The sequence below is a fragment of the Pseudochaenichthys georgianus genome, chromosome 11, assembly GCF_902827115.2.
Source record: "Pseudochaenichthys georgianus chromosome 11, fPseGeo1.2, whole genome shotgun sequence".
Lineage (NCBI taxonomy): Eukaryota > Metazoa > Chordata > Actinopteri > Perciformes > Channichthyidae > Pseudochaenichthys > Pseudochaenichthys georgianus.
The window spans coordinates 20,304,194-20,321,061 of record NC_047513.1 but is presented as its reverse complement, the minus strand read 5'-3'; the positions used below and the strand labels follow the sequence as shown (position 1 = coordinate 20,321,061).

General features: G+C 41.3%; 1 protein-coding gene across 1 annotated transcript; it reads left to right on the top strand.

The window, feature by feature from the left end:
• Positions 1–582: 582 nt before the first annotated feature.
• Positions 583–3,474, top strand: lrrc69 (leucine rich repeat containing 69). Its single transcript, XM_034095169.1, has 8 exons — positions 583–789; positions 893–1,019; positions 1,109–1,181; positions 2,114–2,309; positions 2,416–2,487; positions 2,591–2,692; positions 2,845–3,024; positions 3,344–3,474. Exons 1-8 carry the CDS (start codon positions 616–618, stop codon positions 3,449–3,451), a joined length of 1,032 nt encoding a protein of 343 aa, XP_033951060.1. The 5' UTR covers positions 583–615; the 3' UTR covers positions 3,452–3,474.
• The last annotated feature ends 13,394 nt before the right edge of the window (positions 3,475–16,868 follow it).

Here is a 16,868-nt window from a genome sequence, read left to right as displayed (position 1 = left end):
CAATTAAGTGTGATTTCTATTTTGGACTGTTATGTGTGGTTCGCTTCTTTAGTTCATTTGCATTTGGAAATGTAATATTATCCATATGAAATAAAGAGTATTACCTTACAATAACTATAACTGTCATACAAATAAATGTAGGCTGTTTTCTTAAAGAGCAGTTTAAACAATGCAACGTTTAAAATAAGTTATACTAAACACCTAATGTCATACATTGGCATTATAAATAAATGGCAGAGGAAGGCTATCATCAGTGGTGGATAGTAAGAAAGTACTCAACTCAATTTTGAGGTACTTGTACTTTACATGAGTATTTTCACTTTATGCAACTTTATACGTCGACTCTACTCCACTAAATGTTGGTAGCCAACTTGGTTGGTAGTACTTTTTCTACATTTGGTACTTTAAGTATATCCTTAGACTTTATTAAGACCTTTATTGAGTACAATTTTGAATGCATGACCTTTACTAGTAACACAGTATTTTTGTATACTATTAGTGCTACTTTCACTCAAGTACTTCTTTCGCGCGCTGATGCAAAACGTCACCGACGTGACAAAAAGCGTTGTGTCGCCATGGAGACCTGAATGAGTGCTGGACGAAGATTTTCTTAAAATGACCGAGTCAGTGGTAAGAGCTTTATACGGCAAAGCGAAATCTTTAAATTTGAATTCAAAGAAAATAAACGTGGTTCCCGAGTGTATTTCAAGATTACCCAACCTGTCGGTGCTCCTGTTGAAGAACAACTCCATCAGCGCGCTGCCCAATGAGCTGCTCTATCTGCATCAAGTGAGTCTGCTACGGTTGTTTGCTGTTCCAACACAACACTTCCAATGTTTTACTCAGCACGCAGATTTGTGTAAATACTTTTCGTTTTGCGAATGCCTGCAAGCTGGTGGAGCTGAATTTGGGGAATAATGCCTTGAAGGAGCTTCCTGCTGTTTTGGGCCATCTGGAGTCTTTGAAGAAACTGTATCTGTTCAGCAACCAAATTACAGCAGTGCCACCTGATGTGATAGGTAGTTTCTCACTGTTCTGCATGATTAGCACCTTGCAAGTTTTGTAAAGAAAAACAAGTATGATCGTTGTCGTATTTTATATTTTACAGATGGCTTACAAAACCTTGTTGTGCTGAATCTGAATCACAACCATATCCGAAGACTTCCACCTGAGATTAAAAGGTAATTAAATGGCACCCTAGTCTCCAACATCTTCACACCTGCAATTATAGGTTCTGAACACCATTTATGCCTTAAAAAGTGTGATTCTGCATGTCAGTGATGAAAGAAGTACTCAGAAACTTGACTTAATAAGATAGGACAAGTCGTAATATATACAGTACAACTACAAGTAGCATAAATGTCAGTAAACATCTTACTAAGGCAATCATATAAGCATTAACATCATTAAGAAGCAAACATAGTCAGTATGCAGAGTCTGCCTATCAAAATATAGGATTATTATTATTGATGCATTGATACTATGTTCATCACTTTAACCCTCCTGTTGTGTTCGGGTCAAATCTGCCCGATTTACGACTTTCATCAATCATAACTTTTTTGTTTTACATTCGATTGCATTAAGGCTTTATGATATCCTTCACAGTAGACATCTGAACATATATAATTGCTGATCACCACTTTCATTGCATTTTGGATGATTTAGTCAACTTTGTAACACCCATGGTGTTCCCGGCCATCCATAAAGAAAAGGAATTAGTAAACATTTGGAACACACACACACACACACACACACACACACACACACACACACACACACACACACACACACACACACACACACACACACACACACACACACACACACACACACACACACACACACACACACACACACACACACACACACACACACACACACACACACACACACACACACACACACACACACACAATTGCAGTTAAAACATGACCGCGAACACCAAAGTAAGGGGGGGGGGGGGAACGAACACAACTGGAGGGTTAATGTTGTGGCTTGTGAATGTGGCGCTAAATGTATTCACTTCGTAAACTGCTGTGTTGCTAAATCCATAATAATCCATCATAATGTTTTACTTACTGTAATGTAAATGCAAACCTGTCTGTCCCATTAGTTTAACCAGGCTTCGACATCTCAGTGTGCTGGACAATAAGCTGGAAGAGGTCCCTGCTGAGCTGGGTCATCTCACCAGTTTGACTGAGATAAACTTCACTTCCAATAATCTACCCTCGCTCCCAGTGCAGCTGTACCAGTGTAAAGAGCTAACCAAGTTGCATGTAGCCAGAAACAAGCTGACCAGCCTACCAGAGGTGGGTGTCTGCTGGGGTCATTTCTACTTTCTTATACTATACTCACTGTACTTTTGACTGTACAGTGTGTCAGCTACATAACCAAACTCTACCCGACCTTTCACAGGGAATCAAGGCACTGACAAAACTCCAAGTTCTGGATGTAGCTGGCAACAAGTTGTCTATGTTCCCTGTTGAGGTGCAGTATACTGTGTTAGCTAATTCAGCAGAGCAATGCTGTGTAATGAAATGTAAAACACATCCCAGCTTCACTGAGTAACACAGGACATTGCTCTGTGCAGTTTGACAGTCTGCCGCTGAAGGAGCTGTACCATGAGGACAACAGGTTTGTGCGCTGTGAGCCGATGTCATCAGTGCAGGATGTGGAGGTGCTTATGTTAAAGGTAAAGTCACAGCAGATGAAACACTTGTATTTAGTAGACGTGTGAATGTTTTGTTAACTTACAATTCAATTTAGTTTTTTGCGGTCACAATTCAATGAAAAAAATAGTTTCAACACTGATTATGATGACTATGCTAACTCTTTGTTTCCCAGGAACTAGCTGCTAGGTTTGTCTTGCAGCAGGACAGGGACATGTCCTCTCTGGTCCACAGGATGCTTCCCTACTATCCTCCCCTGCCTGAACTGTTGGCCAATGGCAGCTGCTGTGCGCTCTGCCTGAACCCCTTCCTCACCACCTGGCTGGAGTGTGTGCATTTTGTCAGTGTGAACAAGGTAGGTTGAATGTTTTAGCCCTACTTAAAAGTATGACGACATTTTTTAAATCTACAATGGCAAACATTCAAAATCATATACTTGGACGAAAGAGTATGAACATGTTTAATCTGTAAAGTAACTTAAGCTTTCAGACCCATTAAGTGAAATACAAAAGTAAATTCTTCCCTCTGATAAGTCCTGGAGACGAAGTTTAAAGTAGCATAAAATAGAAATGCTTAAGTAAAATTTTAGTAAAATCTTCTCATTTTTTAGTACGGCACAGTTCTAAATGTACTCATTAATATTCCACTATTGATTGTCTTGTTTTATGTAACAGGAGACGAAAATTAGGAGTTCAAAGACCATTCCAGTGCGCGCCTTTCTTTGTTCATACAAGTGCTTCAATACGGAGGGACATTCCTACTATGGTGTTGCTAGAAAATAAATAAAACTATTACAATTGTACAATTCATGATCTAAAGCACTATCCCATCTCGTTTTTTTAGAAACTTAAACTGTGGACACATATCTGTTAAAATCACCCATTTCACAGCAGAACTCTTCAAGAAAACACATTCTGGTAGTAGTTAGATGTAAAGTGTATTAATATAGTTTCCAGGGTATACTTTCTTGTCCATAAACTTCTCACAGATGCTATTTGCCTCTGTGGTCACTAGGTGGCAGCCAATGATCATTGAACAATGCCTGGTCTGATCCTGCTTCAGTGTAATACACACTTCGAGAGATGTAGATAAACAATCCTGCATTGCATACAATTCCTAATTACAGAGTAAACACTGCCCCAGCTGGATATGGTGAGTTTGCTTACTATTGTGTACTACTCACAAAACTTTAAAAACCTGTATAAACTACGGCTTGTTTGTCAACGTTGAAAGGTCAGTGCAGAAATGAAACATAACTGGTGACTCTGAAGGTTCTTCCACCATGATTGTTCAACATTAACCTACATGAAGTTTGACCATTCAAATTCATATTAACGTATTATATTTTGAGTTGCTTGTACTAGGTGTTTGTGTTATTGTGTCTGCCCTAATTTATATCAATATGTGTAGGCAAAAAAATAGAAACACCACTCAGTATAATGTGATATAAATAATATAAAGTGTAATACAGTTTTACAGCACAATAAATACTCCCAAATGAACACAAAGCTGATTCAACTCCTCTCTAAAACAGAACGACCGAACAATCTAGCATCCACAAGGGTATGATTTATTGCAGGTCTGTTGTATTAGACCGAATTAGTTGTAGCTAAGTGTAACTAATAAACTGGTGTGAATGTAATGTCTCAATGTAAATCTAGTGAGATCTTATCAGTCAGTGCTGATCAAGCGGTACTGTGACTCCATAGTTGCCCCATCTCTATCTCCACCTCCATTTCCAGCCAGTGGCATCTGTTCCAACCTGCCAGACAAGAGAGAGATAGAGAGAGGGGGGAGGGAAAGAGAGAACTTCATTTCTAGCAAATTAATTTCCCATCCACGCCTCCAGAGCTTGCTAGCTCGTTCGCTGGCTGCTGCTGCGGCCACCGCTGCTGCGTGTGTCTGCTGAGTCGGAGCCTCATGCATAAGGCATCAGGTTTAATTGCAAACCCAGAAACTAATGACTTTGGACTGGTTAACAGCAGGGGAGCCATACATCTCGAGCAAACTGAATGAAAAATCAGCTCAGAGGAGAGAAAAAAAAGAGCCTAGCCCCTAATTGATGAATAATTGAAGCGGCGAGCTACAGGGCATAATTGTGACATTTTGTTTCAATCAATTTCCAAGTGGTGTGGGTGAAAGTGCACTTAAAAGGAAAAGGGAATGACAATGAATGAGAAAGAACGAGAGATAGGGAGAGTGGTTGGTGATGGAAATGGACATTGGGTCTTCAGTCATTGCAGTGACATTTTCTGGGGCAAAAGACCAGACTCATTCAGACACAAAATGACTTTTGTCTCCGTCTCCGTCTCACTTTGTCAGCTTTCTGTTAGACTCTCACTTTTTTCACTTCTAGCCAATGAATCCATATACTTTTTCAGTAATGTCTTTAGTTCATTTTCACTTACCGTGTTCATTTAAAAAAAGTCAATTTCAAAGCTGCTGTCCATTTACAGCCCAAACAAACTAAAGTGAGGCTGCCATCTGCTTAAGTCGATGTGTTTTACTTTTCTGCAAAGCACAAATTCCTTTTTCCAGTCAGCTGAGTTAGTTTACTGTCAATTAGAGGATGATGGCATTAGGCCAAGTCAGTGTGGTGGAACTAAAACGCACACCAGTCAGTGTTGCTGTGCTTAGTGGACAAACCCTGGGGGTCAGGCAGACAGAAGAGAAGCAGTCAGAGCCACTGAGCGTATGCATTTGCCCTATATACTATGGACTTTATTTTCAATAACTATAACAAAAAATTGACAATACTAAAATGTATATTTTCAAAATTGCAGCACATCAATGCTCCTCCGAAAAATAGAAATCATGTCCTCTCGTTAACAATGTACAGAACATTAATTGAGGATTTGACAACACACTTAGATTTATGAAATTATATAATAAACCCTCTCTCCCACTGATGTCAGTTAGGAAGAGTCACGTTTTTCAAAAATGTTTTACATTAGTCCTGAATAACGACACTAGGTACCATCATATTGCTCATTAAATTCAACGCTGGTCTATTTTAAATACACAGAATTTCACAGGGAAATGTTGCTTGGTTTCTTACAGACTTCGCTCTCCTGCCTCCAGCAACAGGAAGAGAGCTGCATTCTACAATCTACATTTACACTTTTTAAAGATTTAACAACCATGACTAAGATTACACAGACACTGTTTTAAAATGGTACATCATTTCAATACATATTCAAGAAACTCTGTAATTGTTTTTGAACATGTCTGATAATTAGGTCATTGCATTCTGCTGGCACCATATTAATGGGTGAAAGGCCAACTGTACGGGCCTTCTTGAAAGCAGCAGATGTTGAGTCCTGGAGCCGTGGAACATCAGAAGCTCCGAGGCCCCGGGACCTGTCTGTCTGTCTGTCTGTCTGTCTGTCTGTCTGTCTGTCTGGTGTCCAGAGCATGTATTCACACATAGACAGGCAGATAAGCTAATACAAATCCTGCCACCCACTCCTCATTGATGACGCATCATCAAGACAATTCTGCCCCCATCTCTTTGTTTTCATCAAGAAACACTTTTCCCATATCACTCAGCTGTCCCCTATGATTGCAACATTCAGAGAGCCCTGTGTTTTTGTACAGAATATTCTTAAAATCCACGCTCAGCTTGATTGACGTCTATGGAAATGAGGAGGTTGCATCCTCAAAGGAGACACCATACGGATGGGAGCAGCACACCGACGAGAGGCATCTACAAAAGGCGCTTGTAAATTCCTGACATGCCTAGCATATGTTAATGAGCCATTCTCTCACTCTGATATAATTACTGCGAGGGGATATTGCCTTTGGTGGAAATATCTGTCTCGCTTGGCATGGCTACCCCTCATTGGGGTAAAAAAAAGTAAAGAATGACAAAGTAGCATTCTCATTTACCATGCTTGGAGGTAAAGAGAGTGATGTTGGCAAATTCACTCAGGATGATGTATTGGGGAGAAGGCACCTTGGACTCATTACATTCCTCCTTTGTTAAAGCGCTTTCTGCAGTCTTGTATCGTTTGTTACAGGGTATTTAGTCTTGTCATTTGGAGCACTTACTTAGGATGTCTGCAGAGGAGCCTATGGCTGTTTGAGCTCACATTGCATCTAAGAGCTAGAAAGGCAAATGATCTGAGAGCTAAAAACAGAACATAGGATGCTGGGAACAAGATTTTATTTTAATGTATGTGATGACAATGCTGCTGAAGGTCAAAATCAGTCTGGTCTCTTATGAATGTGCTTTTGATATTATACTCTCTGTATCATCAAGTTTCAGTACTACACTAAATCTATCATTTGCATGGTTGTCTTTGGTATACATCTGGACTTTTCTTTTCTTAACTTTGTGCAACTGGTTCCAGTAAAACAAAGCCCATCATGGTTTCCCTACTCTGCCACACTTTAGCATGTTCAGTCATTTTCAGAGATCCACCAGAGCCATGATTGCGGTCTTCCCCTCAGAGACATGATTTGACACCGGCTCACCCTGATTTCTCCTCTTCTCTCCTCGGGGCAACAGCAGAGGTGCTATTCAAATGAGTAGCATTGATTGCTAAATTAGGGGACTTGTGGCTGAAGAGAGAGAAAAACAGCCTTTCAAAAGCGAGCGGTAGGCTAGTGTCATAGCCAGGAGTGTGCACCACTCCAATCAGTAGAATCTATTGTTGTGCATTGCTGCCCATGACAGATCTTGGTATCGAGCCACTGGCAGAGTACCAGGGTATTGTCTGCTTGATGGCTGCACAATCAATTCTGTTGTGTTCCTAATGTCTGTGGACACTAGGGGGCAGTATGATTCTCCGCTGGCACTCCAGGATTTGAGCAGAGAGATGCACTGATGCAAGGCACACTGAGATATGCCTGAAGAATCCAAGGAGATAGAGAAGCTAATAAAAACAAGAACAATGAGCTCTTATTAGAATCCGAAGTTTAATTGAAATCCAAGCATCGGATCAGAGCAGAGTAACTCATGTGTGACTTTTAAATCGAAAAAGGGCAACCAAATGTGAGAAAAGGGGAAAGTTTGCATGCAATCATTTATGCATATCAATGGGAAGAAAGCGATGAAAAAGACACCAGATGTACAAAACAATAAGTGCATAGTCCCTTAATCAAATCAACACAATTGAACAAAAGCGCATGAGTTAATATAGATAAAGGATTGGGAAAGATAATCTATGAATGATGGGATTTGAAGCATACCAGACTATAAAAAGATGCTACAGAACAAAGCCAGCCAGATGTACCAGTCTAATGAATATAATATTCGGCTTCCTTCGTCGAATTTTACATCCCAATAAATATAAATAACATTTTGAATTCAAGCAAGTAAACCGTCCGCCCTTTGAGGTTACAAGGAAGCAACGCCTTTACTGAGCGAATCCTCCTTCGGGGGAGTTTTGAAACAAGAGCGGGGCCATCGGGCCAACAACCTCTCTCTGGCAGTTCTGGGTCAGCACCAAGCACACAGCAAACACACCACTACAAAGCTGCATTTGGCAACGAAATAAGACAAAAACAGTGTGGGAACTTCAAGAGAACAAATACATCTTTAATCTTTCATGTCTTTGAATCTCTTCAAAAGTTTCCTCGGGCTTGGTAATGACAGGGACCTTGGAGAGGGATGAGGAATGTGTTTTTCTGTTTGTTCGGGAGAAATTGACTGTTTATTTATATGAGAACAAAACTGGAGGGAAAACCAGGCTGAAAGAGGTAGATGCTGCATTTTATCTTTTGATGTTACTTCTGATAGTTCGCCCAGTAGGATGCCATGTGGTGTTTTATGATGTGTGTTTTGATGCTTTCATTTCCCCTTAATAATATATTTGTTTGATATTCACTTCTAATTCTCTGTTGTGGTGTTAATATTACTCCTGACATTCTGGTTCAATTCAGACTTAGAACATGTTAATCCTCTGACTCATATTTCACCCTTTTTCGATTCATTATTAAAAAACAAACAGGAATATAAATCCAGCCCGTCAGAGGTGAACCCGCTGAGTCGAACCCTAGTCTTTCAGTTCTCGCTCCACTCTACTCTATCATTAATATGATTGACAGCGCACAATCTCAAAACCCAGTTTGAGGTCAAGTGATGGCTACTGGAGCATGCCCAGTGTAGCGGAGCAGCAGGCGGGTGGGACACCAGGTAGCAGCATCTGGTCTCCGGGTTTTTCTAGAACACACACTGCCTGTGGCGCTGCAGGCTTGACTGGCCGAACATCTGTCAGGATGTGCAGGCCCACAACCCAACCAACCAGCCAAAGGAACGTCCCGCCCAACTGAACGTCCTTCAGGAATATGGGTTCATATCTCAATCTGACTCTATCCAGTCCTTCACAAAGATGCTGTCATTGTTTGTTCTTCATTCTGAAGCATAGACCACATCCTCTAAACTTCCATGTTTATTAATGCGTCATTATATGTGAAGCACATGTTTTTTAACGAATTCACACAATGGTCAAAGTTGCTGTTCAGTGAAATAGCTGAACCTAGAATATGTTGGGAATATTTCAACAACAACATTCTCTTGGTTTTTACAGAAAGATGCATCATGACCCCTTAACTGTTGATCTGATACCATTTATATTTGTTCAATATTATATAAAAAAATGTCAACATTCCAATCAGCCACAGCTCTACTTAGTTTTAGGACATTTAGGAAACCAGGAAAACATAAATAGTGATATTATAACTGCTAAACATCAGCATAATGTCATTGTGAATATCTTAGCTTGGTGATGTTAGCATGTAGCTCAAGTACACACCGACTCTGGTTCAATCGTACATTAAAAAAAAAGTTGGAACCTGCATTCATACAAAGTCCGATGAGAATGTTTCTGTGTCCCCATTCACTATGCTGAGGAAATTCATTCTTGTTATATCTCTGTTGACGTAAGCAAATGTGCTTGGCTAGAAACATACAAACATATTGGCTAGAGGCCAGGGTTAGAAAATACAGCTGAGAAACAAAAGAACATTTTCTTATTGTCATGTCAGCCTTTGTCACAACTTAAGAATATACAGCAGTCATGATGGGTCAAATAATAATAATGCACATTTCATAGCAATCAATCCATCATTAAATACAATATTTCAATAATTACCAAAGAAAGCATCCTCATGATGGCGCTTTAGGAAACGTGAGTCAGTTTGATTCAATCTGTGGGACCATGAATGTCTGTCCATTAAATGGCAGTTTATCTGATGCCTGTTGAGGTATTTCAGTCTGCACACAAATGCTAGCCTGACCTACAAAGCAACAAAAACAACGCTAAAGCTCTCCTCAGCTCACTCCACATGTTTTAAAAACCACAATCATTTTTAATGGTTCTCGCTCCCTGTCCATATTTTATATACAATCTCAACAGATTTAAAATGCATAGGTTACAGCGGCGTAGGCAGAGAGAAGAGTTTATTATTTCTGTGTTCAGAATGACAAGGACGTGCTGTGAATCAAGAGGCAGCAATCGTAACCTTGCCGGGATAATTGAGGAAACTTTGCAGCCACTGTCATGTCAATCAAGCCTTCATGTGCTGTCTGCCTGTGACAAAAGGCAACAGTTTGCATGCGGTTTTAATGAATCAAAACCATTCTGTATGCTATGTTGCTTTTGTGTGATTAGCACAACTTGAATTTCCTCAAGAGAAAGTGCTCGTGTCTCAACTAAAGCTCAGCCTTCTTTTTACATAGTATCGCAGCTGCATTACATGCCTATTAAATGTGGAATTAAGTATAGCATTTTTCGTTTGCTATGTTACTTTAGCTGCACCAAAGGGAGCACAAACATAACAACACAACACTCCACACAGCGCCGACCGACAGAAAAGAGCAGCATGATGCACCGTGCCCACTTGCCCCCTTCCAATCCAGCCTTGCCGACACCAGATGGCCGTCTCTCCCACAATGCCGTGCGGTCGCAGATGCCAACACAAGAGGTGACAAACACTCTGCAGGTGTCTGTCCCTCTGGGTGTGTGCGCCCATGTGTGTGTGTGTGTGTGTGTGTGTGTGTGTGTGTGTGTGTGCGACAGGGGACAAAGAGCATCTATCTTGCAGGGAGAGGAGAGTGTAATTGATAGCAGAGGACAACCTGCAGGAAGGAAGTGCCATCGTATGCTAAATGGATGGGTTGGCACAGACTGGCACAAACTGTTGGGACAGATGCACTGGAAGTCAACATCACTCATTATGGAATCGTAAAAAGGAAGAGTCTGGTATCCTATGGCACTAAGATATGTCTGGTGAAGTCAACAATTGTGCAGTAATTCACAAGCATCACATTTTCCATAGCGTCCATTATGCTGCGAGCGGATCATATATCCTGTATCACTGCATTATTTCATGCTGTCGGTAGGAGTGCTTTTGGCTGTATTCTGCAATCTGTTCTCTCTCCCTGTGTGTTGGCCAGGCCAGGTGTGGTGGTTGGCAGCGGTGAGCAGCGCCAGGTGAGCAAGCTGCTGGCCAGGTGCCCTCCAGAGGCTCACTACACTGACCAGATACCAGATGGCTGTGGAGCACCAGCAGGCATGCAACCACACACACACATTGCTCATGCAAGTGGATCGTCATACTTTACATACACACACACACGCACGCACGCACGCACGCACGCACACACACACACACACACACACACACACACACACACACACACACACACACACACACACACACACACACACACACACACACACACACCCACAAAGACTCTGTTGTGTGCCGTAAAAACGAGAGCATTAGGAAACATTGCAGCCCTCCAGTGAGTTTTGAAGTGAAATGCTTAATGTCTTTTTACTGTACTTTCTTCTCCCAGTGGTGGAGGGAGAAGTCATGCACAACACAGACATATACAACTCGCTCCAACTCAGAGCGCACATAAATGTCACTCATAAAGTCTAAAGTCGACTAGATCAGGTTGAATTTGAGGTTACGAGACCCCAGTTATGGTTCTTAAATAAATACTGGCATGTTATTTGAGCTACCTTTGGAAGCTTTGACCTACAGTTACAAGAGATACTAAAAAATACATTATTTGTTCCAAAAAAAATATGGCTTTGCTGTATGCTTTACTGTGAGAAGCATTATCTCATGTGGATTGAGGTCTCGTGCTTCTAAAAAGTCACTGACTGAAAGTGAGGTCACTTTTGTTTCATCATATACAAGTTGTCCAAGCATACAGTATGTAAAGGCACAGTTTTTGGTATTTCTTCATAATAACGCCTTGCAGCTCCTCCGTTTCCTCTCTGCCGCCCACGCCTGCAATAGACTGCTTTGGATTCAGGGGCTGCTAATCTTGAGCTTTGAATCCCAGCCCAAACCCGATTATCCTGACTCTCTGGGTTTGGCTTGATTCAGGATCTAATTCCCCCTGGCTCGAATTAGGTCAGGTTTAATTGTATTCATAATTTCCCCCCTAAATTAGAACGCTATTTATTTGCTTGCATTGATTAAAAATGTTAAACTGTATGGCCTGATCATATCATTTAGAAATCATTTAGAAATGTCTAGGGTTGCAATTAGTTGCACATTCTAAGATGTAATCAGTCTATTGAGGAAAAGTCTCAAGTTAACAAATTGTCACAATGCACATGTTATGTCACGTTTGTAGTTTTGTCTGTGTTGGTGTTTTTCTTGTCTTTGGGTTTCCTGTCTTATTGTGTTAAGTGTTCACCCCCGTTTCCTGCCTGTCTGCTTTCTGTCTGTTTCCCTCCCTGATTACCCGATTGTGTTCACCTGTTGTCCTTGTGTTTCTCCTCCCCTGCCCGGCTGTTTCTCGTTGTCATGATTACCCCTTCTTGTATTTAGTCTTGTCTCTGTCTGTGTTCAGTGTTGGGTCATTGTTTGTTGGTGACGGAGTTCACCGGAGAGTGTTCTGTTCTGTATCCTTGGAATAAAGGGTTTCTCAAGAGTTATCTGCATTTGGGTCCTGCTTCCTTCACTCATCCGTGACACAAATGGCTCTTAACTACAAATGTAATTTAAGAATTGTATTTTACAATTTAAATGATGGGGGATACAGTTACACTTTGGAGACGAAAGACATACAGTTGAGTTCAGGGAAGAGAATCCACACAGTGAGGTTATTTCAGGGCAGAGTTTTTAAACTTAAATGTATTCCATTTACCTTTGCTGGTACTGTGATTGAAAAGACATGAAAGCTTCTTAGCAAATAAAGCAGCATGCATTAACGTAGCCGTACCTGAGATCAGTTCACCATAAAGCTGGCTGTGTTACATTCATCCAGCCTCCATACAGAAACAATGACAGCCGGTTCTTCCGCATTAACTGACGGTTCATAAATCACATTTGTGGGCCTGGCCGGGAGAAGACGGATCGGCCATCTGTAAATATTTATTCAGCATCTCTATAATTAAACAGAGCCGATGCATCATGTCAGGCATACATGTCTGATGACGGCGGCTCACACACAGCGCTGAATAATACAGTGTAGAACAGCTTGGTTAAACATTTGCTATAGATCTGAGAGACAGACAGAGAGACAGACAGACAGAGAGCAATGAACTGACGGAGTGAATATTAGTCCAACTTGGTAGAATATTAAAGGGTGGACTTCTAACTACAAAATGTCAAGAGTGATAGCAGAGAAGAAAGCAACAGATGAAACTATAAATCCAGGATGACGCAGGAGTGAAAAGAATGGTGGAGAAAGATGAACAGCAAGGAAAGATGAATCCAAGATGTCAGAGCGAGGAAACAGAGAGAGAGACGGTCTGATGGAGGAAATCGTTTTATGATCCTCTCAGTTATTTGACCTCATGTAGCCCGACGTACCTCTCCATGGAAGAGAGGAGTTGGAACTAGGACTTAATTCGATTTAGAGCTGTAGATATTAGACATAAGATATTCAATCGAATATTACTCAAAGTCATTTTTCATTTAAAAAGGAAAATAAAATGCAGTTTATTTTTTTCTGATGAACATTTATTACTATTTTTGCCATTTTATATACCAAAAAAATTTAAGTACTCATTAGTTGCAGTCCTACTGGGATCTCATTTTGGGATATTACCATTTAAAGGAAAGTTAAAGTTGTATACTAATGTGACCTTACGGGATGATATAAAAATGAGAGCTATTTATTGTGTGGATGTGTGTGGGAGGCAGAAGAGAACAAGTTATGTGACACCGCAGGGATGCTTTGTAAATCCGAATGAAAAGGAACTCGTGACTCACAAAGTTTAGCAATGCTCTGCCGGTCAACTGGAAGCGGAGTTAGACAGACAGTTAATTAACTTTTTATCAGATGTCTTTGGTTGCTGAAAAGAAAGAGGTTCCATTCAGCACAGCTCAGTTACAGAAATGTAACTAAACTTAACCTTTGGTCAGATCATTGTCAGCGTGTGTGTAAACTAAGTCACAGAACACACCAGGAAACATTAGATGTCATATAGATCTTTTAGGATATAACAATCAACAGAGTGACCAGAAAACACTGCTGTCACAGATTAATACTGATACTCCAAATATGATTCAGTCAGAATACTTATTTTAAGAAATTAAGAATCTTAGGATAAACGGTCAAATTAAGGCACGGTTTTAACTGCTTATGCTAGCAGTGTGGTTGAAAACTCTATCGACACACTACTCAATGTACCGAATGCTGTATTACATTTTGAAAAAAGTAGGCACAAAATCTTGATGAAGACATTCACTGATCTCCTTATTAAGTCTCCAAATATAAATGTGTCAAAGCCTAGGAGTGTCTTTTCAATCCTCTGATATAGAAGAATAACTATGTATAGAAACAATTACTACAGGTCACAAACACATGACTAGCACTACTGTTCAGTTGATCTAACTTTAGGTTTATACCACACAGGTTTGTTTCCGTATGTTTGAATAACTGTTGCTGCAAAGTGCTCACGTCTTCTCCCTATGTCTCTCTCTGTGTGCAGTGCTCTCATTAGTATGCGCTTTGTGTCTGGATTTCAATCTATAAGGGAGCTGCCATTTCCGATCTGAGACATTTCACACAGATAAAGAACAACGTTGCAACCTTCCCCTGGTCTCCAGACAACCAGCCCCAGACGATTTTCATCCATCTTCCTTCCCTCTCACACCAATCAAATCTGTGTGCCACGGGACAGCAGAGAACTCCCATGTATATTTCAGGAGAATATCTCAGCCAATCTGCAATGCAAAACTCTAAATATGACATTTAGAATGAAAAATTGATTCCACAAACAAATCATTCACCAATAATATAGCTTTTAATCAAGATGATGTCTTGATGTGCCTGTGGTGCTTCTGTCATTTTAATTCTTATTAATACATAACACTGGAATCAATGAATCTTATATTGTCCACAGGGACGACCTAATGAAGTGATTACTATTCCAGTGATACTTTCATGCTTTCTTCAACTTTCGTCAAATCATTAATATAAAAACGTTATTTGTGAAAACCAGGACAAACATAACTAGTAAAATAGCACACTGGAAATATATTTACAACACAGTAGGAACAGTTAGAGCTGCAATGATTTGGTCAACTACTCGATAAGTTGATCGAAAGACAGAAAACTAATCTTTTTTGGAAAATGGATTAAATAAATAAGTTTTCGTGCGAATGATCAGAAAAATACTATTTTAATTCTCTTAAATATTGAGATGTACGGCTGTTCTTTGATTTAATTATCATAAAAGAGTCATATCTTTGGGTTTTGGATTTACAAAATAAGACAATTGAACCTTGGAATTTGAGAAACTAGGATGGAGATTTGATAGACTTGCAGAAAATGAGGTTAAATTGTTAACATAGGTTCAGGAGCATGGCCACGCCTAAAACTTCGCCTCGAACCACGGCCACCCCTATTTATATCCGGCAACACTTCCGGCCACTGCTCGTCTCCATCCTTTCAACCCACCCTCCCTCTCCCTTTCTACCCATACAGTTCCCCTTCCGACTCACACCGAGCGATACATCCATCCATCCCTTCTTCCCTCCCTCAACATCCCTACAGCCCCCCATCCCTCCATCCCTTCATCCCTCATCCCTTCATCCCAACATCCCTACATCCCTCATCCCTCCATCCCTACATCCCTTCAACCCAACATCCCTCATCCCTACATCCCTACATCCCTCATCCCTACATCCCTCATCCCTACATCCTCACCCTACATCCCTCATCCCTACATCCCTCATCCCTACATCCCTCACCCTACATCCCTCATCCCTACATCCCTCATCCCTACATCCCTCATCCCAACATCCCTCATCCCTACATCCCTCACCCTACATCCCTCATCCCTACATCCCTCATCCCTACATCCCTCATCCCAACATCCCTCATCCCTACATCCCTCACCCTACATCCCTCACCCTACATCCCTCATCCCTACATCCCTCACCCTACGTCCCTACATCCCTCATCCCTACATCCCTCACCCTACATCCCTCATCCCTACGTCCCTCACCCTACGTCCCTCATCCCTACATCCCTCACCCTACATCCCTCATCCCTACATCCCTCACCCTACGTCCCTCATCCCTACATCCCTCATCCCTACATCCCTCATCCCTACATCCCTCATCCCTACATTCCTCACCCTACATCTCTCATCGCTACATCCCTCACCCTACGTCCCTCATCCCTCCATCCCTCATCACTACATCCCTCCATCCCTCATCCCTACATCCCTCATCCCAACATCCCACCATCCCTCATCCCTACATCCCTCCATCCCTCATCCCTCCATCCCTCATCCCTTCATCCCTCCATCCCTCATCACTACATCCCTCCATCCCTCATCCCTTCATCCCAACATCCTCTGCCCGTCACCATTTATATTTAAACGGTGTACGTTTATATACTGCGTATACTAACACCTTAATTCCAGGTATTGTCTGGGGGCCCGTAATCAGCCCACGCAGATCATGCCGGAGACGGAACCTCGACTCTGAGTCTCCCACTGCACGGACCACAGCTCGTCCTCCCAGATCATCCCTTCATCCCCCTCATATCATCCACATGTTACTTCAATAAACTTACAAACATCACATTGTTGTGGCGTGGTTCCTGCTAGTGGAATGCACATTGTTCGATAAAGAGAAAAAAACCTTAGTGTTTTTTTTACTACCATTTTTGCAGGGTCTTTTAAGTAGTAAAACTCTATCATTGAGTTATACCCATCACAACCCAACTCCTCCCATGCCTCCTCAGAGAGATGGATGGCATGCATTCCC